At 44.1% G+C, this 27,655-nt stretch overlaps 1 protein-coding gene across 4 annotated transcripts in view; it reads left to right on the plus strand.

The window, feature by feature from the left end:
- Positions 1–27,655, plus strand: part of SDK1 (sidekick cell adhesion molecule 1) — a 742,921-nt gene that overhangs the window by 258,407 nt on the left and 456,859 nt on the right. For 3 of the 4 annotated variants that reach the window (XM_086376792.1, XM_086376793.1, XM_086376794.1), the window contains exon 2: positions 21,636–21,795. In XM_086376792.1, the coding sequence (XP_086232918.1) occupies positions 21,636–21,795 (160 nt within the window). Of the gene's footprint in view, positions 1–13,040; positions 13,098–21,635; positions 21,796–27,655 lie in introns of those variants that run through there. The other variant, XM_086376795.1, reaches the window with a different exon arrangement.

Below are 27,655 nucleotides of genomic sequence, written 5' to 3' on the forward strand. Positions count from 1 at the left end.
GGGGAATTGACTCTTGGGTTGGGACTGGCCCGGAAGAGAGGCCTGAGTCTCTGGGGATGGAGAGAGAGGCCAGAGCCACTGCTCTGGTGCTCGTACTCTCAATGAAGTGAGTGGTGCACAGAACACCTTGGGCCAGTATCTCTGGCAAGATGGAGCCGCGAGAGGAAGGATTCAAGTCATACTGAAAAAAAGGGGGCCACGTTCTGCTGGGTCAGCATGGATCCGCAGGAGAACCCAGCTGTGGGCCAGCAACTGTGAGCAGGAGCAAGCCTGCCCAGCTTCTGTGACCTTGGTAGCCCGTCTCTCAGGGATTAGCAGCAAAATTGAGGAGGGATTTGGATTTCCCACACTATAGACACTGTTATTGCAGTGTCCAAGGACAGAGTGACCTTAGCTGTCATCTGTCCATCAGGGGGATTTCCTAATGTTTGTGCAGGCAACGGGGGAGCACTCAGTGGAGGCACAGACGCGGCCCCTTCTGCAGAGAGGTGAAATGTGCTGGGAAGTTGTGCGAGAGGCAGTGTGATAAGAATTTCGTAGGAGAGTTATTTTTAAAGCAGCGAGGGTCCACATAGAGTTGGCCGGCCTTGTGGTGAAGCAGTTGACAAAACTGCCAGCTGTGGTAGGAGAAGGAAGAGGAGGCGGAGGAGAGCGTGGGGCTCAGTGCAGAGGTTTGGGGTTCCCATCGTGGGCATGGCCTGAGGTTCCAGCAGGGAGGGCTTCTTGGACCTATATGAAATCATGTTGGAAGGGCTGGTCATGGGTCTAGACACAAACTCTGCTCAGGGACCTAGGGAGGGGGAGGAGACGACTGAGAATTTAGCAGTCAGACTGACGCCAAGCTCAAAGGAGAGGTGAGGGAGCAGAGGAGGAGGTGATGAGGACTAGGGGTCAGAGGGGGTCTACGGGGTGTGAGACTGCCAGCATCTGCTGCTTGTGTTAGAGCTCTTCGTAGAAACAGAACCAGTGGGAGAGCAACAGGAGAGAGCGAGACCTGAGGATGGCGGCTGAGACGTCCCACACCTGCCATCTGCAGGCTGGAAGCCCGGGAAGGCTGGTGGAGCAGTTGGAAAGCCCGAGGGCTGGTGCTGTGGGTTCCGGTCTGTGTCCGGCTGAGCAGTCTGGCAGAGGGAGAGTGAGTCCAGCACTCCTCTTCCTGTTGGTTCTGTTCAGGCACCCCCGTGGACTGGGTGGTCCTCACCCACCGCGGGAAGGGCCCTTGGTTCTGTTCAGGCCTCCATGGATTGGACGGTCCTCACCCACAGCGAGAAGGGCCATGCTTACTCAGTCTACTGACCCAAATGCTCACTTCCTCCCCAAAGACCCTCACAGTTTAACTAGCCGTCTGGGCAGCCTTTGACCCAGTCAGGCTGACACATGAAAGTGACCGTCGCATTCCTCCCTGGCCTTCCTTGGATGGAGTCCTAGTTTCGCAGGGGTGCACATCAGACCTCCACATCCTGGTTAGGTATGAGCTCCCCTGGAGCAGAGTCCCGGTCTTCTCCTCAGTGTTCTCTGCAGCCGACACAACGCTTTCCATGTACTGAATGTTCAATAAGAATGTGTTGGATGGTTCATTGATCCAATAAACTTATGTCTATGCCAATATAGAATTGCTCCTGAAAAGCTGTGGGTAAATCAATTCTTTGTAAATTGAATCTTATTTCAAAGGTACAAGGGATCTTCAGCATTTAAAGGAAACTTAGGTCAATCTTTGGGAATCCAAGAGTCCTCATGGATAAGGAAGCTGATCCGTAGAGAGATAAAGTGTCTTGTTGCAATCTGATATGCTGGCCAAATACAGTGTTCCTTAAAGTCAAGTGTACCTATTTTTTAGGTAAAGAGTGGCTCAGAAGTCCAGCCATGGGGTTTATTGCATTAGATTAATAATATCATAATTCCAGCAGTATTTATCTTTAGTCTGCAGATATTTAGTAGATTTCAGTTAAAGCATTATTTCAGTTGTACACTAATGGGTGAATTCTATATTGAACTGTTTTCCATTTTATAGCAGGTTAATAAAAACAAAAGAATATACAAGCAGCCAAAGCTCTGGCCAAGAAAATTCACTTGTAAAAGGCCCCTGACTCAACACACTGAGTTTTTCTTCTGTGACTTGGGTTGACCATGTGCTCCTGGGTTCTCTATTGTGGTGGTGAAAGTCCTTAGGCTGTGGCTTAATGTTAAGTGTGAGAAAGATGTTGAGAGAGATTTAGTGAAACCTTTTGGACACCTCACTGATTGAATTACTCATTTAAAATTGATCAGGTTTTATCAACATCTGTATTGGATTGATTTAGTTTCTTCTTGCTGTGTTCTAGAATGAAGTAATTTATTATATGAGAGGAACTTGAGAAAAAAAGCACAGCTCCTTTGGATCACTATTTTGGATGATCCAAACCAAAGCAATAAAAGAATCACAGCATTCATTTCGCTTGCTCTCCTTTCTCTTCATAGTCATTTTCACATGACTTCTGCTTGTCAAAAATGATTTTGAAGTTGTCATTTACTACAGAAGAGGCTTCCTTTTCATTTGGGATTTTAGTTTCCTGACAGGGAACAGTGAATCGGATGTGAAGGGCAGGAGTTAATTTGTACTGATACTCACTAACAGTTATGGTACAGATATCACCTCATTTAATTCTCACAGCTCTGCAGGCTGGAAATTGTTAGCCCCATTTTGCAGATCTCGAGACTCACAGGGATAAACAAACTTGCTCACACTGTGAGTGCATCCCTGGGGCATCAGTGTCTGGAATCCTCTTGGCCATTTCCACAGCCAGGGCGCCGTCTTCTAGTTTTCATGTGGGTATTAGTGTTGGCTGCTGTGACCACTGTTTTTGGAAGACAGTGTGATATCATTTGCATAATAATCTCTTGAATGAGGCACATGCATGCTAAGTTGCTTTAGTCATGTCTAACTCTTTGTGACCCTGTGGACTGTAGCCCACCGGGGATAAGGCATACTATTTGAGCAATTCAAAAAATTATGGATGAATGGAAACTTTAGATTGTCCACACCCTCAGTCTTTGTGCTCATCACAGTCCCCACTTAACCAGAGGTGTATGCTTCCTGGACTAGTCCTGTGGTGCCACGCCAGGATATATATAAGTGATGGGGGTGGGAGGTGTGTTTTCATGTTGATGTGAATATAAATATGGGATAGAGGGCAAATAAACTATGTGTGGGTTTATAAAATTCAAGACTAAAGCTGACCGCATTCAGCTGAAGCTCCGATACTTTGGCCACTTGAGGCGAACAGCTGTCTCATTGGAAAAGACCCTGATGCTGGGAAAGATTGAGGGTGACAGAGGATGAGATGATTGGATGGCATCACCGACTCAGTGGACATGAACTTGGGCAAAGTCTCGTAGATGGTGAAGGACAGGGAAGCCTGGTGTGCTGCTGTCCATAGGGTTGCAGAGAGTCGGACACAACTGAGCGACTGAATAACAGCAACGACAACAGAAGCCGACCTGTGCTGCTTGTAGTAGGTGGCTTCTGACTCTGCTCCTAGGATGTGGAGGGCTCTGGTTCATTTTCTCCATCTGTTATGGGTCCTTCTGAGTAAAAGTTGAATGTTAGTGGATTTGAAGTAGAAATAGTCTTTCTTGAATTCTGGCTGGTTTGAAGTTTTTTTAAAAAATGGGGGGGGGGGGCAGGGATCAATTTAGATGTTCAGGCTCCTTTCCTGTTTCTGTTTCCTTTGCTTTTCTTTGGATTGAAGTGTAAATGAGCAATGCTCACAGATGAAACACAGCAGAGAAGGCAGGTTACGGGTAAATTGGAAAATCAAACTCAGGGAAGATTTATTATTTTTAAATTATGTAACAAATTTAATGAAATCTAATGAAGCAAACAAATTTAATGAAAAAGTGAATTGACAATTTAAAATATTCTGTGTAGCTTCTAAAAAATGAATACCAATAAGTTTGAAATCACTAAATCATAGTAATCTCCTACTTTATGCAAGAGAGTTCTGTTAATTAAAATTTAAAGTCTAAACATATTTTGGGCAAGATTACTATCGTCAGATAACTGTGTGTGATATCCTTCAGTTGCTTTAAATGGTTCTCATTCTCAGCTGCACAGTGAAGTCATAAAGAAAGCTTGAAAAATACTAATGCCTGAGCTCCACTCCCAGACATTCAGATTTCATTGTTCTGGATTATGGCCTGGGTATAAGCATTTTGTAAAACTCCCCAGGAGAGTCTAATGTGCTTCCAATGTTAAGAACCATAGATAGTTTATTATAATCATTCTTTAATCACATTTGCTTGTTTTTTTTTTTTGTTTTTTTTTTTAATCAGGTCTCCGTATTTTAACATTTTGACTTTAGAGTTTAAAATTTTGAAGGTAGCTCAGATCAACTTACAGGCAATTCAGAATCTTGACCTTTATCCTTAAAGTTTTTATATTTCAGATGGCAGTTACTGTAAAGATTACCCTTTCCCTTTTGCAGCATTATATACTGAGCACCAGGACATAGGTTTTTGAAACCTCCCCGTAGACCCTTTTTAAACTGTTCTGGGCCTGCAGGCTATGGCAGGACCTGGCTGTTAATTCAGTACTTTCATCTGATTGACACAGGGAGGATCACTGGGCACCTAGGGGAGGCCTTCCTGTTATTAATTCCTTTCTGGATGTCCTTTATGTGTTTGCCCAGAGGCCTTGGCATTGGGCACGTTGTGAAAGTCATAAAATTAAAGAAGTATTTTGCACTGGCTGCTCAGCCTGACATTCAGAAAAACAAACTGCAGTAATGGCTGGCGCGTCCTCCCTGAAAGAACGTGCACCAAACGTCTTTTTGGTGTGTATTTCTTGGTAGAATTTGCAGGCTGCCTACTGTGCGCTGATGGATGAAGAAGGGTTAGTGCCGATGCTGAGGCCACAGCTGCTGGAAGCTGTTTGTAACCTGCGTGACCCTCTGGGGTGGGTAGGTGTGTGTGTGTGACTGCGTGTATATGCACCCACACATGGACGTGCTGTGGTGTACGTATATTACTTAAAAAAAAAAAAGAACCTTGAAACATGAAGTTCATTTTTTAAATGTAAACCTCTGAATGGGTGAGTCTCCAACTTTTGTAGGCATATCAGGATCAGATATGGTATCAAATTTGGGGTTCAAAGTTGGAGAGGCAGTGATTTAAATAAACTTTCTCCCCAAAGCTATTTTTCTTAGAAGCCCTGACAGATTCCAGCACGTCTATGACGGTTTCATACAGAAGCAAATGCACGTGTTTTACCATTTGTGGAAATTATAGTTTTGAAACTGGGAAGGTCTGTGTATCACTGTCGGCTCTATTTTTGGAAATAATGGAGGAAGTATTTCAACCTGATTACTGCCTGTGGAGTGAGGAATTTCTTAGTATTTGACTGACCACCTGCTGATACTTTATTTCCTTAGAGCTCCTCAAGTCATTATAAGAATCACCCAACAGTCTGAAATCAAAATGATGTCTTACTGTAAAATGTCAGCTATCTGTCGTAAAAAAATTACATGCCATTTTAAATATAATTGCCATGCCTCTCCTCTCTCCCTTACATGCAAACATTTAAGAATAACAGAATCCTTGCAAAATGAGTAGGAGCAGTCCAAGGTTCAAGCTTTGCAAATCTGAGAAACTGCCTGCCTTCTATTTTGAGTGTGTTAATAGTCCAGATAATTGTAGCTCCACTTACTGCCCTTTCTGTCTCTCTACCTCCGGGTCATCCTTGTGACATTTTAGGGATGCTGTTCATGTGTTGCTGCTGCTGAATTCTGTCCAGTGAAGCTTATTTGTTTCTCTTCAGCTAGGTTCTATCCGCTGTTTACTTGTCTTGGTATTCTCTTTCCTTTCTGTGCTGCTACCAGACTTTCCTTTCCCTGCCTTTGTGTTGTGCCAGCAGACTAGGGGAGCTTGTGGGCTCCCCCTGTGGGAGCCCTGTGTGGGTAAATGTCACTGCTTTAGACAAAGAAGAGCTTGGCCACATCCCGACTCGAGACGCAGCTCAGATCGCCACCCCTTACACATGGTACCTGGCCCTTTGAGGGCATCTGTTTACTGCACACTTCTGAGACAGTGGCTGGTTTGGCAGCAGGTCTCTAACTCATTGCTTATCTGTATCCTCGGGATTAAGGTGAAAAGTGGCCAGTGGGTGTGAGTGACCGCGCGTCTGCTCCCCCACAGGCGCCAGGGGAGCGAGAACTCCCCCGTGAGACGCTGTTGGAAAGCAGTGCTGCAGCTGGAGCCTCCTGGGGCCGCCTCGGTCTCACTGTGGGGCGCATAGTTCAGTTGACTCAGCATCTGTGATGGCACGCTAGGGTCTAGGCACTGATCTGAGAAGTCTTACCCACCTTAAGGCTATGTCTTGACATTAAGAACATGCTTGTGTAGTAGTGCTGTGTTCTCAGCACCTCAGGGCTTTTGAAAGAGGCACTTGCCTTCAGTTATTTCTACCTGGCAGCTGCTGCCTTGGGGCTCCCTGTCGGGTGTGAAGGACATGGGGACAGTGTAGAGCGTCCCCACCAGGCCGTCCCTCCCTTCTTTTGCCCCCCAGGTCAGGAATGGCACGTGCTCCCAGTGGGCAACGACCACGGGTCAGCTGCCCCTTCCCTTCAACTTTGCTTTATTTACTCAGGGACCTTGGAGGCTCAGAAGGTACTCAGCTCATTTTTATATAATTCTGCTCATTTAGAACATGATTATTATTAGTATTGAAGAAAACTTTGAAGACTTTCTCATGATGGTTTTCCTTCTTATTCTCAAATTAAATCCATCAGCCTTGCCCAAGATCTGGTCCAAAAGAGGGCCACCAGTCCACAGGGGAGATCCTTTTAGCCTTCAGGCATGTATGTCCGGACTCAAGCCGACTGTCCTCCCAGCCTTCTCCTGTGTCCTCTCCTGTGCCCCTCCAGTCTCCCGCCCCTTCCTCCTGCTCACTGACTGCTGCTGACGCCCACAGACAAACCGGTTCTGTTCAAGAGGACACAAGGCCGAGCAGGTTCTTAGACTTTGCATGAGGTTCCCTAGTCGGCTCTGCCACTTCCCCGCTGTGGACCGAGGGCACATCCTCGACCCTGCCTGCCTCAGGCTCCTCATCTGTAAAGCAGCGAACATAATAGCACTTAACATGCTTAGCACAACTAGCTGTTATTGTTATTTCCCAAACAGGCTACTTTAACAGCATTACTGAGATGATTTGAGGCTGTGAAACCCACCTGTTTGAAGCATAAGTTCAGAGCTCTTCCTTTACAGGGCTCACAGGGCTGTGCAGCCGTCACTAGACACTGACTTTTGAGCCTCCCAAATAAACCTTGTCCCTGTCAGCAGTCTCTTGCCACGCTCTTCCCTCTTCCTGCTCTGCTTGCCTCTCCTCAGGTAACCTCTGACCTACTTTGTCTATATAGACTTGCCTTATTCTGGGCATTCATATTAATGCAGTCATAAGCCATGTGATTCTTTGTGATAACCACTCTCAGCACAGTGATTCAAAGGTTCATCTGTTTTTCGTTTTACTGATGAATAATATTACGTTGTTTATCTACCCACATATTGTTTATCCATCGTCTCCTGAAAGACACTTGTGGTGTTTCCACCTTTTGGCTGTTATGACTAGCACTGCTATGAGTATTCACGCATGAGTTTTTGTGTGGACATGTGTTTTCATTTCTCGAGGACGAGTACCTAGGAGTGGAATTACTGGGTCATGTGCTAATTCTATGTTTGACGCTTTGAGGAGCTGATAGACTGCTTCCACTTTATAGTCCCATCAGCAATGTGTGAGGGTTACAGTTTCTCCATGTCCTTGCCAACACTTGCTCTTATTTGTCTTTGTAAAAGCCGTTATAATGGTGGTTTGGGATAGGTTATCTCATTATGATTTTGATTTCTGTAATGACTGATGTTGAGCATTGTTATGTGGGGTGCTCTCCGTCTGACTCTCTGTGACCTATGGACTGTAGCCCGCCAGGCTCCTCTGCCCATGGGTTTCTCCGGGCAGGAGCACTGGAGTGGCTTGCCGTCTTCTTCTCCAGGGGACCTTCCAGCCCAAGCATTGACCACATCTCTTATGTTTCCTCCATTGTGCCTATTAGCTTAAATGTGTTGACTGTTTAGACATAATGAATATAAAAAGTACCAGTTCCTGCTTTAATAAAGTTTGCAACCATGGCAAGAGAGGATAGTTTTTAAGTCAGTACTGTATGGGCAATTTCATTAGCATAACAGTGGGGGTGAGAGTGTCTTGAAATACCAGTGACGAGGTGAGCAGACACAAGCTATTGATCTGAAGCACTTGGAGCAGTGGCTGAGAAAGGAGTGTGTCTATTTCTGAGGCAACGGCTAGATGTCTGCCTTAAGGACTTTTGATTGAGGTAAGATTTGTAAATACTGAAATTCACAGATATAAGTGTACAATTCAATGAGTTTTGACAAATGTATAAATTCGCGCAGCCACCACCTTAGTCCGGAAACGGAACATTTCTGTCACTCGATCACATTTCTTCTTGTCCATTCCAGTCAATCTCTATCACTGTCTGCAACCATTTTTCTGATTTCTTTTCACATAGATTAGGTTTGCCTGTGTTTAAATTTCATATAAAGGGATGAATCCTAGAGTATGGACAGTTTTCCTTTCACCCAGCATGATGTCCGTGAAATTCCTCCATTGTGTCGAGTTATTGATTTCTTCATTTTTATCAATGTCATCTCTGTTGTTTTCAATTTAGGGTGTTATAATTCATGCCACTGTGACTATTCATATAAAGTTATTTGTGTGGACATTCTTTTCTCTCAGAGAAATATATAGGCCGGAAATTTCTGGTTCATTGAACAGGTGTTTAACTTGATAAGAAATTGCCAGATCTTTTTCTCAGATGGCTGTACTATTTTTACACTCTCACCGGTCATTGAGGAGGATGTTATAGTTGCAACATGTATTTGCCCACATTTAGTGATGTCTGTCTTTTACAATTTAGCCATAATCATCCCTAATGTCAGATGGTATTAAGCAACTTCCTGTGTGCTTGTTAGCTCTTGGTATTTCTTCCTTTGTAAAGTGTGTGTTCAAGACTTTTGCTCATTTTATTTACATTTTCTTTGTGTTATCATTGAGTAGTAGGCATTCATATATAATCTGACTTCAAGTCTTCAAGATACGTGTAACCAAAATATTTTCTCCCACTTTGTGGCTTTCATATTCATTATCTTAACAGTGCGTTTGTTTCAAGTTACGTTTTGAGACAATCTCATTATTTTGCTGATTAGGAAACTCTAGAGTAGGAAGTTGAGTTACTCAAGCTCACAGAGCTGGTTGGGGTAAAGGTGGGGTTTGAGCTGTGGTGGTCTGCCTCCTGAGTCCTTGCTATAAGCAGCTATGATGTATAAATACAAGTACTTCTCTTTGAGAACCCCTTACTGTTTATGACTTTGTTGAAATCAGTAAGCATTATCTACTTGAATTTAGATATTCTTAAGAAGTTCTTCTCCCATGTAATTTTCTTGGTCTAAAATTAAACCTTCACCATTTAGGTCTCTTCTGAGTCCCAGTTTTATGTCAGTTCACATGTGACAGGAACTCACCAGTCTGCATTAATCAGAGAAAGATAAATCGCACCTGAATTTCTTTTCTCGGACCTTTTGGCCTTTAATCTGATTTGGAGTTTTAGGATTATTTGAAAAAATATTGGAGAGAAATATTATACCATGTTCAAGAAAAATGTTGGTTATTTCTGATAACCCTCCTCTTTGGTTGGTCATACTTTTATACTGCAGACCATAGAAATGACAATTTAGTACAATTCTACTTTGAAATAAAATATTGGAGAGCTGGAAGCTTATTGCCGTTTAGAGAAACGGAGAAATTGTTTTTACCCCACTGCCTCTTATTATTAATTGATATGCTGAAATAGATTAGCACAGTGCAGGCTCAAACCAGTGCATAAATACAGCCATTTATGTCTTACCATCAGCTTCACTGTGGATTCATCTCACTGAAAGCTTGAACGGCTTCTTAGGGGAAGACATTGGAAGGGTAGTTTTACCCCATGAGTCCCCTTAAATATGCTGTTAATTCGCATTGATTTTAGAGAAAACAGAGAGAATCAGTTTGGCTCCCCCTGACTAAAGGCGTCGGCAAGCTGCTCCAGTGCCGTTTAATGGGAATTGCGGAGATCCCTCCTGCTTGCCTGCTTGCACACAGCTCCCAACACCAGCGGAACACCGCCGAGCTCTTCCTAGATGAACTTTTGAACAGAAAATGATGACTCTACCGTGAACTCGAGGTGTACGCGGTGTGCCGTTTGATCTGCTTTCTCCTGATTTCAGTGCTCCCAGAGGACAGTCAGCAGCCGGCCCTGTCCTCCTCCCTGTAGTGCGCTCAGGTGTCCTGGCCGCTGGTTCCCAAGCCCTGTCCCCAGCCAAGCTTAGCGACCGCTGCCACCCCACCAGGCCAGTCCTCTTCATCCAGGGGCCTCTCCAGGGGCTCAAGGACAGCGCCCTGCTCACCTTTCAGAGCTGGGCCCAGGCCCAGACCTACAGACGGATGGCGGATGGAGGCGTGCCGTACCTAAAACGATTCTCATTTGTCATAAAGGATGAGACAGTTCTCTAACAAGCCTCCAGAAGCCTTTGCGAGCCACTGTGTAGCTGAAGTGGCACAGTGAGCTGGACCTGAGCCTCATGGTTCCGTCCAGCCGTGGACCAGCCCCTGAGCAGTCTGGGTCTGTCAGGTTGCTCTGGACGCTGGACCCCTCAACCAGGGAGCGTCTGTGGCCCCGAACCGCACTGCGGGCCGTCTAGGGCCCTGGCTGGCAGTTGTGTGCTTACCTCCTCTGTTGCCCTTGGCGTGGCTGACCAGCCTCTTGCTCTCCAGGCCGTGACTCCTCAGGGCAGGAATGAGCTGTCTTGGGCAGCTGGGAGCTGCTCAGCAGGTGAGGGGTGGTGAGGTGATGATGAGGTGTGATGTGGGGCAGGAGCCCCTTCTGTGCAAAGCTCTGCCCAGACTGGGAAGGGGTGAGGGTCTGGCTGCTGTTGATCAGAGATGCTGCTGTGTGGGGGTGGGGGATGGAAGCCTGGCTTACAGTTCAACCTCCAGTTCTGCCCCTGTCAGAAGCACTTAGGAGAGAGTGACAGTGTGAGAACACCTGATTCCTGTGTCTCCTGGTCATTGTAATAGGTTAGGTCTATTATGTTTGAAATCAGATCTGTTGATATTTGTTCAGTTGTAGCTACCTCTCGCCCTGAAATTCGTGACATTCATTCATTTTACAGGGCAGAGGTAGGAACATATGACGTGACATGCAGAGAAGCTGGCTAACCTTTTTAGCCACAGAATGTGATGGTATATCCTACTATATTTGAAAGTCTGTCACTGGAAAATGTTTGTTTCTGATAAAGTAGAAGTAAGAGGCCCGAGAATTAGCTGGGATGGCAGAGCCACTGTCTCCTCCTCTTTCTTCTGTCTGTGTTCCTTCCCTTCTTCATCTAAGCTTAGCATCAGGTGGTCACAGAAAGTGCAGGTTGAAACAGCTAGGCTTAAAACACACAGAGGACTTTTTCCTGAGACAGTTGTCTTACAGGATCGTCTTTCTACATTGTGGTGTGACCTTTCCATATTTGCAGATTTAACTAGAGGAGACCATATCTAATCATATACTTAAAGTTTACCTTAGAAATACATTTAAAATCCACAACAGCTGTTTTAAAAAGATTAATAGTACTATTATGAAGAAGCACAATGTGGTGTGAGATTGAATTACCGGCTCCGACAGGTGTACAGAGTGACCTGCGGGGCTGAGATCTGAATGACTGTATTTATGGGAAAGAGCCTTTCACCCATATTTTTCTGAGTAGCTGTTCGCAAATGATGTGTTACACCCTGTGCTTCTGTTTCTCGCTGGGTTTGAAAAATAAAACTTTCCATTAGTGGTAAATTCATAAGCTTGGGGCATGAAAATGTTTGAATTTGATATAAAAGAAGTTTTGAAAGGAAGATTAGTGGTTTAAACCAAAAGATTAGTCACCCTGGGAAATTCAGCTGTTGAGAAAGCCGAGTTCAGTAACGCCAGGTCCTGCTCCAGCTGATTGCTCCCTCACACTGAGATTCCTAATCTTCCTGCTGCACTCCCACCTGACTGGCAGGGCTGATTACCACGGCTTAATACTTTCTCCATCACCAGAGCACAGGGGGCTCCTCTGCTTCAGAACCCCCTTGTTTGTGGCAGGTTGATTCCTCTACCAAGTGGAAGGTGATTATTATTATTTCTTTACCCATTATCACTTTAAAACGGAGGAGAAGAAGGGAAGGTACTGAACAGGTTACAATTAGCAGTGGTCGTGGCTGAAATTCTCTCACGGGCAGCATTGCAAGAATCACTTGACGTTTGACTTTCTTAGCACCTGATAGTTGAGTCCCGTCCATTCTGCCATGAAAGTGTCTGGTACTAGATCCTCCATATTCCACGGGAGGCAGATAATTAAACCCACGGCGAGGCCCCCTTCCACACGGGAGGCTAGCCTGGAACCACAGGACATGGCTCTCCTTCAGAGCATCTCAGCCTCTGGCTTCCCCATGGAAATGACTCCTGTGGAGGCACATGGTCACGGTTCCCTTCTAGACCAACAGAAGGTGGTCTTTGTATTGGGTAGGTAAAGGTAAATCTGTTTACATTTTATCTGAAAACCTTAAAGGTCCATTTAGGGAAATGACTTCTACATCTTAAAACCAAGATGTTGTCTTGAGAGAGCATTATGTCCATTCCTTCCCTCTGGATGGACCTTAAATGTGTATCATCTCTCTCTCCTCAGTGACTTGTGTTCTATTTCATCATATGTGAAAATGGAAATTTCACAGTTTTTCTTAGTAATTCACTCAGGATTCTATGAATGTTCATTGTACGAATACAGAAGCATACTTAATCTCTGCTCGTTCTTCCTGAAGAAGGAGAGATCTGTTAGTCATTACCTGGGAAAACACACACACACACACCCACACACACGCACCCCCACACACACGCCACACGCCACACACACGCACACACCACACACACACGCCTCAGAGAGCACCAGGCAGAGCACTGACATTGCCCCAGGTCCGTCTGAGAATCTTATCTCAGGTAACTCAATCACTTTTGTCTTTATGGGTCTTTTCAGACTCTTTCTGCTCCATTTAAGGTATATAAAGATCACAAACTTTTGTAGGGATCTGAGCAGACCTGAATACTAACCTTTCTGCTTCTCTTTCTCTTCCCAGAGCTTTTATGTTTTGTTAGCTTTAAACCCTCTTAACTTCACGATCAACTCGCTATACTTTAGTGCTGAATAGCTCTAGGTTCAGAAAGATTAACTGTGTTATTCTGCACATTGGCTAATCTACATTAAAATACTTGTTGTAATTAAAAATTTTAAATTAGACATTTAGTGTTCCGGAACATTGACGTAGTTACTACCCTTCTTCCTACAATAAATGTTAGAGTCTGTGCTAACTGTAATTGTACAGTCATTTAGATCACAAGGTTTCCGCTTGCCAGCTATTTGAAACTATTCTTTTCAAAAAATTTTTTTCTCCTAGATCACAGTATCCAACCCAGTTTTTACATAGTATAGGCATATTTGTGAAAAAGTGTTAGTTGTTTAGTCATATATGACTCTTTGTGATCCCATGGACTGTAGCCTGCCAGGCTTCTCTGTCTATGGAATTCTCCAGGCAAGAATACTAAAGTGGGTAACCATTCTCTTCTCCAGAGAGTCTTCCCAACCCAGGGATCAAACCCGGTCTCCTGTATTGCAGGTGGATTCTTTACCATCTGAGCCAGCAGGGAAGCCCATAGGCATATTTATTAAACTGTGAATACTTGGAAAACTTGAATTATTATGGTATTTACACTTAGAACATTTATACGTTAAATCAGTGATGCCTTGTCAATTATACAACCAAATCAAGTTTTTGAGCATTTATCTTGAAGCCTTTTTCTTTCAGAAAGGTTTTTTTTTTTTTTTCCCATGATTCGCCCTTGTAGGAGGGGAACCACACGAAGGCATGTCTTCCTCTGTTGGTGAGCGTAGTGCAGATGGCAAGGCGTTGGCCTGTAGCTCAGCCAGTCCCAAGGTGTCAAAGCTATATCCATTGCAACTCAGCTTTATCAGACTGCTTGGGTCATGGCACTAGATGATTTTAGCTGAAATACATAGCAAAAAGGGCTTCCCTGATAGCTCAGTTGGTACAGAATCCGCCTGCAATGCAGGAGACCTGGGTTTGATCCCTGGGAAGATCCCATGGAGAAGGGAAAGGCTACCCACTCCAGTTTCTGGCCTGGAGAATTCCAAGGACTGTATAGTCTGTGGGGTTACAAAGAGTGGGACATGACTGAGCGACTTTCATATAGTGAAAAAGGAAATTGGACACACAGTTGGCATTCAGAGCCTACAATCTGCTTGAATTATAACCTAGAGTAGGTGATGTGTGTGGAGAAGGCGATGGCACCCCACTCCAGTACTCTTGCCTGGAAAATCCCATGGACGGAGGAGCCTGGTGGGCTGCAGTCCATGGGGTCACTAAGAGTCGGACACGACTGAGTGACTTCACTTTCACTTTTCACTTTCATGCGTTGGAGAAGGAAATGGCAACCCACTCCAGTGTTCTTGCCTGGAGAATTCCAGGGACGGGGGAACCTGGTGGGCTGCAGTCCATGGGGTCGCACAGAGTCGTACACGACTGAAGCGACTTAGCAGCAGCAGCAGGTGATGTGTGGCAGAAGCCCTGGAGCTCTGGGGCTGGGACGAGGATTGGCTGCTCCAGCCCTTGAGTTAGGTTAGGGTCACAGTATCGGACACTTGCCCAGCCCTTCTCCTGTGCTCAATGGAGGCTGTCACCTCTGACGGGACAGAAAGTGTGCCCTGTCCTCACACTCCCAGCACTGGTGACAGGATCAGGGTGTGCTTCTTGAGCAGGAAGTGGTGCGAGTCAGAGATCCAAGTCTCCTTCTGGACAGCCCTCTCTCCTTCACCCCCGAGTTCGGTCCGTCGTTGTCTCTTTTGCCACCTAAATCTTGCTTTAGAGCCATCCATGTCCCCCAGTCTCCACCACCGCGGTCAGCCCTGTTCCCTGACCCAGCCTGCCATTGCCTTTCAGAGCATTTCCTGGGTTATTGCAGGGACCTCCTACCTGGTCTGCCCCCACTGCTCTGGCCCTCTTCACTCCTCCTCAACTTTGCAGCCAAAATGAGCTTTTAACCACACAGCCCCCTCACAGCCTTTCTGCTGTCGTTTTGGACAAATAGCAATCATCATCATCATCATTATACTGACAGTACTTTAGACCAAGGCCTGTAAATAGGGTGGTCACAAAATTCATCATTCACACGAGAGCGCTTCTGAACGTGAAGTGGGCGCCATTGGGACCCACACAAGGGTGGTGTGGGGAGCAGGTGTGTGCCTGCCGCGCCCGCTGCCATCGCCCTCCCTGAGCCGCAGCGCTGCTCGCGGTCAACCTCTGTGCTGTCTGGCGGCGCCTGCCCTGCCTGCCGCCCCACTGGGCCTCTGCACGTGCTGTCTGAGTATTTGAAAACTACTGATCTTTCAGCTGTTAGCTCCTGTCTGGCATCTCACTGACTAGGTTAAATCTCCTTATTATAGACTCTAACTACACTCACTGATGCACTTTAGCATTTATTTATTTGAATAAATACTGGTAAGAAACTGGTAGTATTGTATTACCAATATACCAGTTATAGAATACAGTGGTCGGCACAATGGCAAAATAAACTCTATCTATTTAAATTTATGTACTTAGTACAGAAGAAACCGGCTAAACATATACAATTTAATGTAAAAATATACTCTCGATTTTAGCACTGTTAATATGCTATTTTATATGCATGCTGCTGCTGCTGCTGCTGCTAAGTCACTTCAGTCGTGTCGGACTCTGTGCAACCCCTGAGACGGCAGCCCACCAGGCTCCCCCGTCCCTGGGATTCTCCAGGCAAGAACACTGGAGTGGGTTGCCATTTCCTTCTCCAATGCATGAAAGTGAAAAGTGAAAGTGAAGTCGCTCAGTTGTGTCCGACTCTGTGCGACCCCATAGACTGCAGCCTACCAGGCTCTTTTGTCCATGGGATTTTCCAGGCAAGAGTACTGGAGTGGGGTGCCATTGCCTTGCATATTTGATATTTATTATGCTTTATTTGAAAAATACAGTAATTTAAAAGTTCAGTCTTGTAATTCTACAAATTTATCAAATATTTGAAGTTATGACAGGGATTCTTGAGAAGGTGTCTCTATTGAGAGATCTGTGACATTTAGAGTTATGATATACAGAGTAGCTGGATTCTGGAACAGATTGTATGCGTGTCTGATTCTTTGCGACCCCATGGACTGTAGCCTGCCAGGGATTCTCCAGACAAGAACACTGGGGAGGAGGGTTGCCATGCCCTCCTACAGGGGATCTTTCTGACTCAGGGATCAAACCTGTGTCTCTTATGTCCCCTGCATTGGCAGGCAGGTTTCTTTACCACTTTTCTTTAACAGATTAACTGGGGTTTAAATCATGATTTTGCCACATACCGTCTTGGTGGCCTTGAACAAATCAGTTTCCCTCTGCCTCTCTTTACACATTTTTAAAGTGGGTATAATAACGATGTCTATTTTTTTAATTTTTTAACTTTACAATATTGTATTGGTTTTGCCATATATCAAAATGAATCCGCCACAGGTATACATGTGTTCCCTATCCTGAACCCTCCTCCCTCCCCATACCATCCCTCTGGGTCGTCCCAGTGCACCAGCTCCAAGCATCCAGTATCGTGCATCGAACCTGGACTGGCGACTCGTTTCATATGTGATATTATACGTATTTCAATGCCATTCTCCCAAATCATCCCACCCTCTCCCTCTCCCTCTCCCACAGAGTCCAAAAGACTGTTCTATACATCAGTGTTTCTTTTGCTGTCTCGTATACAGGGTTAGTGTTACCATCTTTCTAAATTCCATATATATGCGTTAGTATACTGTATTGGTGTTTGTCCTTCTGGCTTACTTCACTCCGTATAATAGGCTCCAGTTTCATCCACCTCATTAGAACTGATTCAAATATATTCTTTTTAATGGCTGAGTAATACTCCATTGTGTATATGTACCACAGCTTTCTTATCCATTCATCTGCTGATGGACATCTAGGTTGCTTCCATGTCCTGGCTATTATAAACAGTGCTGCGATGAACATTGGGGTACACGTGTCTCTTTCCCTTCTGGTTTCCTCAGTGTGTATGCCCAGCAGTGGGATTACTGGGTCATAAGGCAGTTCTATTTCCAGTTTTTTAAGGAATCTCCACACTGTTCTCCATAATGGCTGTGCTAGTTTGCATTCCCACCAACAGTGTAAGAGGGTTCCCTTTTCTCCACACCCTCTCCAGCATTTATTGCTTGTAGACTTTTGGATCGCAGCCATTCTGACTGGCGTGAAATGGTACCTCATAGTGGTTTTGATTTGCATTTCTCTGATAATGAGTGATGTTGAGCATCTTTTCATGTGTTTGTTAGCCATCTGTATGTCTTCTTTGGAGAAATGTCTATTTAGTTCTTTGGCCCATTTTTTGACTGGGTCATTTATTTTTCTGGAATTGAGCTGCAGGAGTTGCTTGTATATTTTTGAGATTAGTTGTTTGTCAGTTGCTTCATTTGCTATTATTTTCTCCCATTCTGAAGGCTGTCTTTTCACCTTGCTTAGAGTTTCCTTTGTTGTGCAGAAGCTTTTAAGTTTAATTAGGTCCCATTTGTTTATTTTTGCTTTTATTTCCAGTATTCTGGGAGGTGGGTCATAGAGGATCCTGCTGTGGTGTATGTCGAAGCGTGTTTTGCCTATGTTCTCCTCTAGGAGTTTTATAGTTTCTGGTCTTACGTTGAGATCTTTAATCCATTTTGAGTTTATTTTTGTGTATGGTGTTAGAAAGTGCTCTAGTTTCATTCTTTTACAAGTGGTTGACCAGTTTTCCCAGCACCACTTGTTAAAGAGATTGTCTTTAATCCATTGTACATTCTTGCCTCCTTTGTCAAAGATAAGGTGTCCATAGGTGCGTGGATTTATCTCTGGGCTTTCTATTTTGTTCCATTGATCTATATTTCTGTCTTTGTGCCAGTACCATACTGTCTTGATGACTGTGGCTTTGTAGTAGAGCCTGAAGTCAGGCAGGTTGATTCCTCCAGTTCCGTTCTTCTTTCTCAAGATAGCTTTGGCTATTCGAGGTTTTTTGTATTTCCATACAAATTGTGAAATTATTTGTTCTAGCTCTGTGAAGAATACCGTTGGTAGCTTGATAGGGATTGCATTGAATCTATAAATTGCTTTGGGTAGTATACTCATTTTCACTATATTGATTCTTCCAATCCATGAACATGGTATATTTCTCCATCTATTAGTGTCCTCTTTGATTTCTTTCACCAGTGTTTTATAGTTTTCTATATATAGGTCTTTAGTTTCTTTAGGTAGATATATTCCTAAGTATTTTATTCTTTTCGTTGCAATGGTGAATGGAATTGTTTCCTTAATTTCTCTTTCTGTTTTCTCATTATTAGTGTATAGGAATGCAAGGGATTTCTGTGTGTTGATTTTATATCCTACAACTTTACTATAATCATTGATTAGTTCTAGTAATTTTCTGGTGGAGTCTTTAGGGTTTTCTAAGTAGAGGATCCTGTCATCTGCAAACAGTGAGAGTTTTACTTCTTCTTTTCCAATTTGGATTCCTTTTATTTCTTTTTCTGCTCTGATTGCTATGGCCAAAACTTCCAAAACTATGTTTAATAGTAATGGTGAAAGTGGGCACCCTTGTCTTGTTCCTGACTTTAGGGGAAATGCTTTCAATTTTTCACCATTGAGGATAATGTTTGCTGTGGGTTTGTCATATATAGCTTTTATTATGTTGAGGTATGTTCCTTCTATTCCTGCTTTCTGGAGAGTTTTTATCATAAATGGATGTTGAATTTTGTCAAAGGCTTTCTCTGCATCTATTGAGATAATCATATGGCTTTTATTTTTCAATTTGTTAATGTAGTGTATTACATTGATTGATTTGCGGATATTGAAGAATCCTTGCATCCCTGGAATAAAGCCCACTTGGTCATGGTGTATGATCTTTTTAATGTGTTGTTGGATTCTGATTGCTAGAATTTTGTTAAGGATTTTTGCATCTATGTTCATCAGTGATATTGTCCTGTAGTTTTCTTTTTTTGTGGGATCTTTGTCAGGTTTAGGTATTAGGGTGATGGTGGCCTCATAGAATGAGTTTGGAAGTTTACCTTCCTCTGCAATTTTCTGGAAGAGTTTGAGTAGGATAGGTGTTAGCTCTTCTCTAAATTTTTGGTAGAATTCAGCTGTGAAGCCGTCTGGACCTGGGCTTTTGTTTGCTGGAAGATTTTTGATTACAGTTTCAATTTCCGTGCTTGTGATGGGTCTGTTAAGATTTTCTATTTCTTCCTGGTCCAGTTTTGGAAAGTTGTACTTTTCTAAGAATTTGTCCATTTCTTCCAAGTTGTCCATTTTATTGGCATATAATTGCTGATAGTAGTCTCATGATCCTTTGTATTTCTGTGTTGTCTGTTGTGATCTCTCCATTTTCATTTCTAATTTTATTGATTTGATTTTTCTCCCTTTGTTTCTTGATGAGTCTGGCTAACGGTTTGTCAATTTTATTTATCCTTTCAAAGAACCAGCTTTTGGCTTTGTTGATTTTTGCTATGGTCTCTTTTGTTTCTTTTGCATTTATTTCTGCCCTAATTTTTAAGATTTCTTTCCTTCTACTAACCCTGGGGTCTTCATTTCTTCCTTTTCTAGTTGCTTTAGGTGTAGAGTTAGGTTATTTATTTGACTTTTTTCTTGTTTGTTGAGGTATGCCTGTATTGCTATGAACTTTCCCCTTAGGACTGCTTTTACAGTGTCCCACAGGTTTTAGGTTGTCTATTTTAGAGGGCTTCTGTGAGAATTAAATCACGTAATGCATATAAAACACTTGGAACAGTTTCCAGCACAGTAGACACTAAGTTAATCCTAGCTGTTGCTATTATTTGTACTGTTATTATATTTATTCATTGAACAAATATTTATACTTTTTTCCTGGCATTGGTCTCAGAACTCTGACATGATTAATACAGGGCAGGGGAATCCGCTGAATGTAAGTCAGGGTTTATTAGGGCGTGTGGGTGGGAGGAGCTCTGTGAACCTGGAGGACGGGAATTCATCAGCTTGCTGGGAGCTGGGGGGAGTACCCAGGGTGGGGAAGGAGCATGAAAGGTCCCTGAGGCAGAAAGGGCTTCTCCCGAGTGCGTCCCTGAGTCCAGGCGGTAGGAGGCCTGAAGGACAGACTATGAGGCTGTGCCCCAGGGCTTTTGTTAGAAAAATGAGAGGTCGGTAATTCTTTCTGTTTTACCCATGAAGAAACAAAAATCCACATGTCCTGATCAGGATCACACAGAGAATCGGGAGCTAGCACTGGAAGCAAGTCTCCTGTGTGGTTTTTTTTTTTTTCAAATTAATGAAGCATCATACAAAAATTCCACAAGTCAGAATGACTTTCTGAGTTCTCACAGTGAGAGCCCCTGTGTACCCACATCTTGGTGTGCTCTCCACAGCTGCCCTGCTGCACCCGCCCCCCCCCCCCACCCTGCAACCCCTCCCCAAGAGGTATCTTACCTCTGCTCACCCCCAGCACCGCAGACCAGGTTTGCCTGGGTTTGAACTTTATGAACTTCTGCATGGGAGCCTTATGCTGTAATCCTTTCCCTGACTGGCTTCTCTCACTACACGTACATCTGTGAGATCCATCCGTGGCGTCCTGTGTTGTGTATGGCAGTAGTGGGTTCCTTACAGTTGCTGCGAGCTGTTCCTCTGTGTGAATACACATGGGTTTTCCTGTGTGATAGCCCCTGAATGTCACCATGAGATGCAGCATGTGTGTGAGACGAAAGCTGGATTGAGATTCATGTCATTTACATCTATAGGTTAATATTGCTCATCCTACTTTTTTTTTTTTCAGCTAAGTGAAGGTTATATTTTTCTTTTAGAATCAAAGTATATAACCTTGATTGTCATACTTTGAGAGTGTGTTGTTGTTTAATCATTGAATCATGTCCAAGTGTTTTGCGACCCCATGGAGTGTAGCCCACCAGGCTCCTCTGTCCCTGGGATTTACCAGACACGAATGCTGAAGTGGGTTGCTATTTCCTTCTCCAAGGGATCTTTCCGACCCAGGGATGGAACCCGAGTTTCCTGCATTGGCAGGTGGATTCTTTATCACTGAGCCACCAGGGAAGCCCACTTTGAGAGTATAATACCATATTAAAACAAAGGCTTGCATCAGCAGAGATTGTGTGATGTGTGATAAGTAAGTGTTAATCACGAATGGAAATAACTTAGATTAGCTTGCCAGGTGGTTTAAGATGGTCCTGTCATAGAACACCAGCCTTTTGAAATGTTATCCTGGGGGAATGCAGGTTTCTAGGGGGTGAAGGATAATTTGCTACTTAATTGGGCCAAATGGCCACCGTTGCTGCTTTTTAAAGTCAGGTCTCTCTAAAGACAGTGATCGATTAGCTGGATGAACGCCATTTCATGTGTTTTCCACTCAGTTTTTTTTCCTCTCTCTCTTTTTTCTTTAATGTTTCAGATGACGTTGTGCCATACTTTAAAACAGAGCCAGGCCTTCCGCAGATCCACCTGGAAGGGAACCGCCTCGTGCTCACTTGCCTTGCAGAAGGGAGCTGGCCTTTGGAATTCAAGTGGACGCACAACGACAGTGAGCTCACCACCTACACCAGCGAATATAAGTAATTGATTCCTTGAAAATAAGATTACGCTTCACAGTGGTATATTCAGAGTATTTGCCTTATTGGCCATGATAGCACGGGGTGGGGGGAATATTGGATTGCATTGGTAATGCATTAAGGATTAAGGGAATCCATTTGAACATGTAATCAGAATGTGATTTACTATTCCAATACAGGTTGTATTTACACTTAGGAAGTCTGTCATTATATTTGTAAGAGTAAGCCCCTTAGTGAAATTACCAGACCAAAAGAAGGTGTAGTTACAGTGGAATGCAAATAACAGCTTCAGCTGATGAAACTTGCCGCCCTGAGGCAACAGTCCTGCCCACCAGTATTGTTCCTGCCTGAAGAGCATCACAGCTTTCTACAGGTCAGAGCTTCTGGAGCTCTGGTTGCCAACAAGACTGCCCTGGCTGACCGTCAGAGCTGGGGTGGGCACAGTGGAACTCCAGGAGGATGGGCATGAACAAAGCATGTACAGTCAGCAAAAGTGAGCATTCACTGGACTGGGGGCGGGGTGAGGGTGTCGGGGGTGCTCAGTACAGAGGACTGAGAGGGGCCGGGGTGAGAGTGTCAGGGGGACCCAGTACAGAGGACTGAGAGAGGTCGGGGTGAGGATATTGGGGGGACCCAGTACAGAGGACTGAGAGGGGATGGGGGCAAGGGTGTCAGGGGGACCCAGTACAGGGGACTGAGAGGGGCTGGGTGAGGGTGTTGGGGGGACCCAGTACAGGGGACTGAGAGGGGACAGGGGCGAGGGTGTTGGGGGGACCCAGTACAGGGGACTGAGAGGGGCTGGGGTGAGGATACTGGGGGGACCCAGTACAGGGGACTGAGAGGGGCTGGGGTGAGGATATTGGGGGGACCCAGTACAGAGGACTGAGAGGGCATGGGGGTGAGGGTGTCGGGGGGACCCAGTACAGAGGACTGAGAGGGGCCGGGGTGAGAGTGTCAGGGGGACCCAGTACAGAGGACTGAGAGGGGTCGGGGTGAGGATATTGGGGGGACCCAGTACAGAGGACTGAGAGGGGATGGGGGCAAGGGTGTCAGGGGGACCCAGTACAGGGGACTGAGAGGGGACGGGAGCGAGGGTGTGGGGGGACCCAGTACAGAGGACTGAGAGGGGCTTGGGTGAGGATATTGGGGGGACCCAGTACAGAGGACTGAGAGGGGATGGGGGCGAGGGTGTTGGGGGGACCCAGTACAGGGGACTGAGAGGGGCTGGGGTGAGGATATTGGGGGGACCCAGTACAGGGGACTGAGAGGGGCTGGGGTGAGGATATTGGGGGGACCCAGTACAGAGGACTGAGAGGGCATGGGGGTGAGGGTGTCGGGGGGACCCAGTACAGGGGACTGAGAGGGGCCGGGGTGAGGGTGTTGGGGGTACTCAGTACAGGGACTGAGAGGGGCCGGGGTGAGGGTGTCGGGGGGACCCAGTACAGGGACTGAGAGGGGCCGGAGTGAGGGTGTCGGGGGGACCCAGTACAGGGACTGAGGGGGAGCTGGAGCTCAGGTCTGAGGTGTAGCTTCCCCAGGAAGCGTGTGGACCAGCTTCCCAGCCTCGGGACCTCCTGGCAGCGCTTGAGGTCTTCCCGGGTGTGTGTTCCCACCTCCTTTTCGATGCGGGGATGATGCTGGATGCAGTTCTAAGTGGGATGGAGAATTACTGACTGCCAAACATTCCCAGAGGCCCCAAAGTCAGCAGGATTCAGCAGTGCTGTGCTCTTAATTAAAGGAAATAAGAAAGAGAATTGACGATCTAGAGGTGTTTTCAGTAGAGTAATGAGCTTCTCCACGGGGGCATAGCCCACCGTGTATTCTTCACCCCAGAAGTTATAACATGGTGGTCCATGAGCCGCAGTCAGCCCGCCTAGAATGTGGTGTGCATATTTTAAATATCAGTTAAGATATATATTTGTGTGTGTGTATACACCCAGTATTTGTTCCTCAGTTGATTGCCAGCATTTAACACTTATAAGAGTTCACATAAAATTCTGCTTTTTAGGCCCTCTGGAACAATGAGCAGGCCTGGGCTCCTGGGTGCCCACAGAAGCAGGTGCTAGGCGATGCTGTGCTGTGTGCCGGCAGGGACACCCATTTCTCAGCACGCTCTGGTCCCCACCCTGTAACACCCCACTTGCTCTGTGCGGTCCTGTTATCCACCTGCCCTGTGTGGACAGAAGAGTCTGTGTCCTCCTCTTTCATCATTTGGTCTGTACTGTGAGAGGACCTGCTGTTTTGAGAGCAATGGACCACAATAGTTAAGAGCATGTTGAAGTCAGACAGACCTAGGTTTGAATCTCAGCTCACCACCAGTTACAAGCTGCCTGTTAGCCCCACTTTCAATAACCTGCAAAATAGGGGTGATCAAGCCTCGTCTGTGGTGTTGTGAGCATTGAAAGACTCTCATGTATGTAAAGCAGCATACTTTCTGGCCCACAAGCAACAGTTAATAAATTGTAGGCAACATTATATTTTATTGTAATATGACATAGGGCTTGGTTTATTAGAAGGGGGTATAAGAAAGGAAAAAAAAAGTGAACTTAGGAATGAGAACTGTTATGAGCTTTGATGGCAGATGAGTTGGGTTCAAATACTACTATTCAACTTACTATCTTTGGACAAGTTATCTAACCCAGTTTGATCTTTTCCCATCTGTAAAATGGGTATAATAAAACCCACCCTAAAGCGGTCTCATAAAAATTAAGTGATATGATGTTTCAAATGCCCCAGGAAGAAGGAAGTGAGGTTTCAAAAGAATCCATCTTGTTTTTCCTCATGAAAAGAATTAGTGATGTGGGTGATCCATAACAGTGGTCTTAAAACTGGGGGATACGCTATGGGTAGTGGCAGAGGAATGGTCTCTGGATCTTCCGTTTGCTCAGGCATATTAGTTGAGCTGCCTGAGAACGCATCTCTGTGATGGTACCTGCTGTTCTCATTTTGTACCTGCTTTGCATTATCTCTTCCACTTCACAGAAAAGCACACACCTTTCCCAGTGTGAGTCTTCTGTGCAACCACATCTTCAGCGCACAAGACTAGCGCAGTTTAAAACACTGGGCTTGGAACTTCCCTGGTGGTCCAGAGATGAAGACTCCGAGCTCCCAGTGCAGGGAGCCTCTGGTTAGATCCCTGGTCAGGGACCTAGATTGCATGTGCTGCACCTAAGATTCTGCATGCTGCAACGAAGATCGCAGATCCCACATGCCGCCACCAAGACCTGGCTCAACCAAGTAAATAATTATTAAAAAGTAAAACAAAATACCGGGCTCGAAGAAGCCTCTTTTAAACATCCCCTGGAGCTTCTTGCCTTCTCTCTATATGTACTTCTTTCAAGGGAAGAGTATGACACTAAAAATGGGGTCTTTTGCCCAGTCTTGGGATTTTCCTAATTCGGATGTCTGTAGGTGGTCAGCAAGAGCAGTACCATTTTCTTGCGAACACCCTTCCCTTTTCCATTCTCCAACCATCATCAAAGTATATATTGCGCCTCAAGGAATGTTTATGAGAACAAAGCAGGGAGACATCTGCAAGAAACACCACAGGCCAGGCGTCTTGTTGTATCCGGGCTGTAAACTTAGCATCAAGCTCCGTGGCTTACACACTAACACAAAATAGAATTACAGTTTTCAGGATTTGTCAGAAAGAAAACATCTGCTGAGAAATACTCTTCTCTGAAGTACACTTATCTCCATTTCACCTACCCAGAAAGGAGAAGAGCTTGGCAAGGCCTCAGTGGCAGATCGCAATGAGGGCGAGTGTGTGTGTGTGTGTTTGTGTGTGTGTGTAAAGTTTTGTTTATTTTCTTCAAATCAGTGTTCCCTCTTGATGTAGAAAGACCACGCACTATAGGAAAGTTAATGCTTTATATTTTCTCATTCATTTGGAAGACACTTGCATTAACTTTTGCAAAAAGATATCATTTGATATTCCAAATCCATATTCATTTTTATTACCTCAGTGTGTTTTGCTTGCTGGTATGCATCAGCCTCTTTGCTACTTGTTTGTTTCTCTGTGTTCTCATTAGATTTAAATTAACTGTATGCAGATATGTGATCAATAACTTTTCTTTTTGTAGTTAATTTCTATCCAGTTCTGTTCATTCTATTAAATAACTTCCCACTCACCAAAATGTAAAGTAATTGGGGGAGAAAAAACCACTTTCACTCAAGAGGCATACCTTCTTTCTACAATTTTACTGTTCAATGATGATTTTTCAAAATTTGTAATACATATATGTTGTTTTGATTAGCTGTATAGTAACAATAATTACAATCAACATGTAATTCACATGAAATTTTTTTAAGTGCTCAGAATATTTTGGTCAAAGGATATTCTTTTAAAATTATCGTTTATATATTGTATATTTTTATTTCAGAGAAGTATGTTGGATAATAAATGATGAGTATCTTTCAGGTATGGACACATGTCACATTAGAATAAAATTCTGTGGGGTGAGTAGATTTAATACTCAAGTTCAAAGAGTAAAAAGAAACCATATGAGAGTTCTGTTCATTTTTAAGAGATAAATATTGTGGATATCAAAATAATTATATTATTTAAATTCCATTGGATACTTTTCAAACTGTGTGACAGTTTTATTTTAAAATGCCAAAACATACACCGTGCCATTATTACATGTGCAACTATTTAAACTTCTCTGTGAGAGAACATCTTTTGTGTCAACTTAAAAATATGCGAGGAGACTAAGCTTTTTGCATGGCTCTTTGCACCAGCAAATTTACCTGCTAGCCTGACACACCCTGGATAATCCCCAGGAAGACAAAGCGCTGTTGCTTGTACTGAAGCAGGATTCACTTTATATTTATATATGGTTCATTATATATGCACCATTGAAATAAAGTAGATGCTTCACTACCGTTTCACCAGAAACTCGTTAAGAAGAAATGGGTTATTCTGAAGCAAAAATGGTTTAGGTTAGACGTGATGAATTATTTTCTTTGCACTGAGGGCTTCAGACACTGAGATGGGTTATCAAGGATCCATTGTATTTTGTCATCATTTTTTTCAAGATATAAAACCTGTCTAAAAGTCCTAGACTATTTTTTCAAATGACTCTTTTATCTGCTTCCTTCCAATAAGCACATTCAGCTGTCATATGTTAGCCTTCACGAGGCTGATGTAAGTCTCAAATTGAAAAACATGGATGTGCTATGAAACGGGAGCTGTATTCCTACCTAGCATTGAGGCCCTCTTTCTCCTCCACTCTACCCTTTGGTGTAGACAATGAAAATCCTAACCCTAAGAAAAGCAAATAGTATAAATTCAGCTTGTCCATCTTTGGCTAAAAATAGCACATTCTTTGCTGCTTGTGTTACAAACTGCAGGATGAATTTCAGTGAGTTTCAAATGTTACGTTAATCATACTGATGCTTGTCTCTGTGTTTAAGCACAGGTGTGGCTACACTGGGAAAATGAGAGTAGTTCAGTTATTAAACAAAGTTGCATAAGTGTCATAGGCAGATTTGTATTTTTTTTTCTCCCAGAAAATATTTACCGTAAATTATTTTTTCTGCTTTGGAATAAAAAATATTTTGTAATTATATTCAAAATATATGTGTGTATGTGTGTGTGTGTGTGTGTATATATATATATGCTCAAAATTTCTAGTGCTAGGCACTCCAGCACGAGGAATAATTGGATACTTTGCTGAGAATCTTATAGTCTCCTTTCGTGATCTATCTTCTATTACAGTATAAACAGTAGAAATTTGATGGATATTTATTTTTCATTTCAGTGAAGAATAGGAATGGTTAAGGGGAAAGTTACTTTTTCTTATTTCCTATAAAGGGACAAAAATTCTACAATATCAATAAAATTTAATAAATACCTGGGAAT

This window comes from Bos grunniens, chromosome 25, assembly GCF_055505025.1.
Source record: "Bos grunniens cultivar Pamir isolate PY7600 chromosome 25, Bosgru_T2T1.0, whole genome shotgun sequence".
Lineage (NCBI taxonomy): Eukaryota > Metazoa > Chordata > Mammalia > Artiodactyla > Bovidae > Bos > Bos grunniens.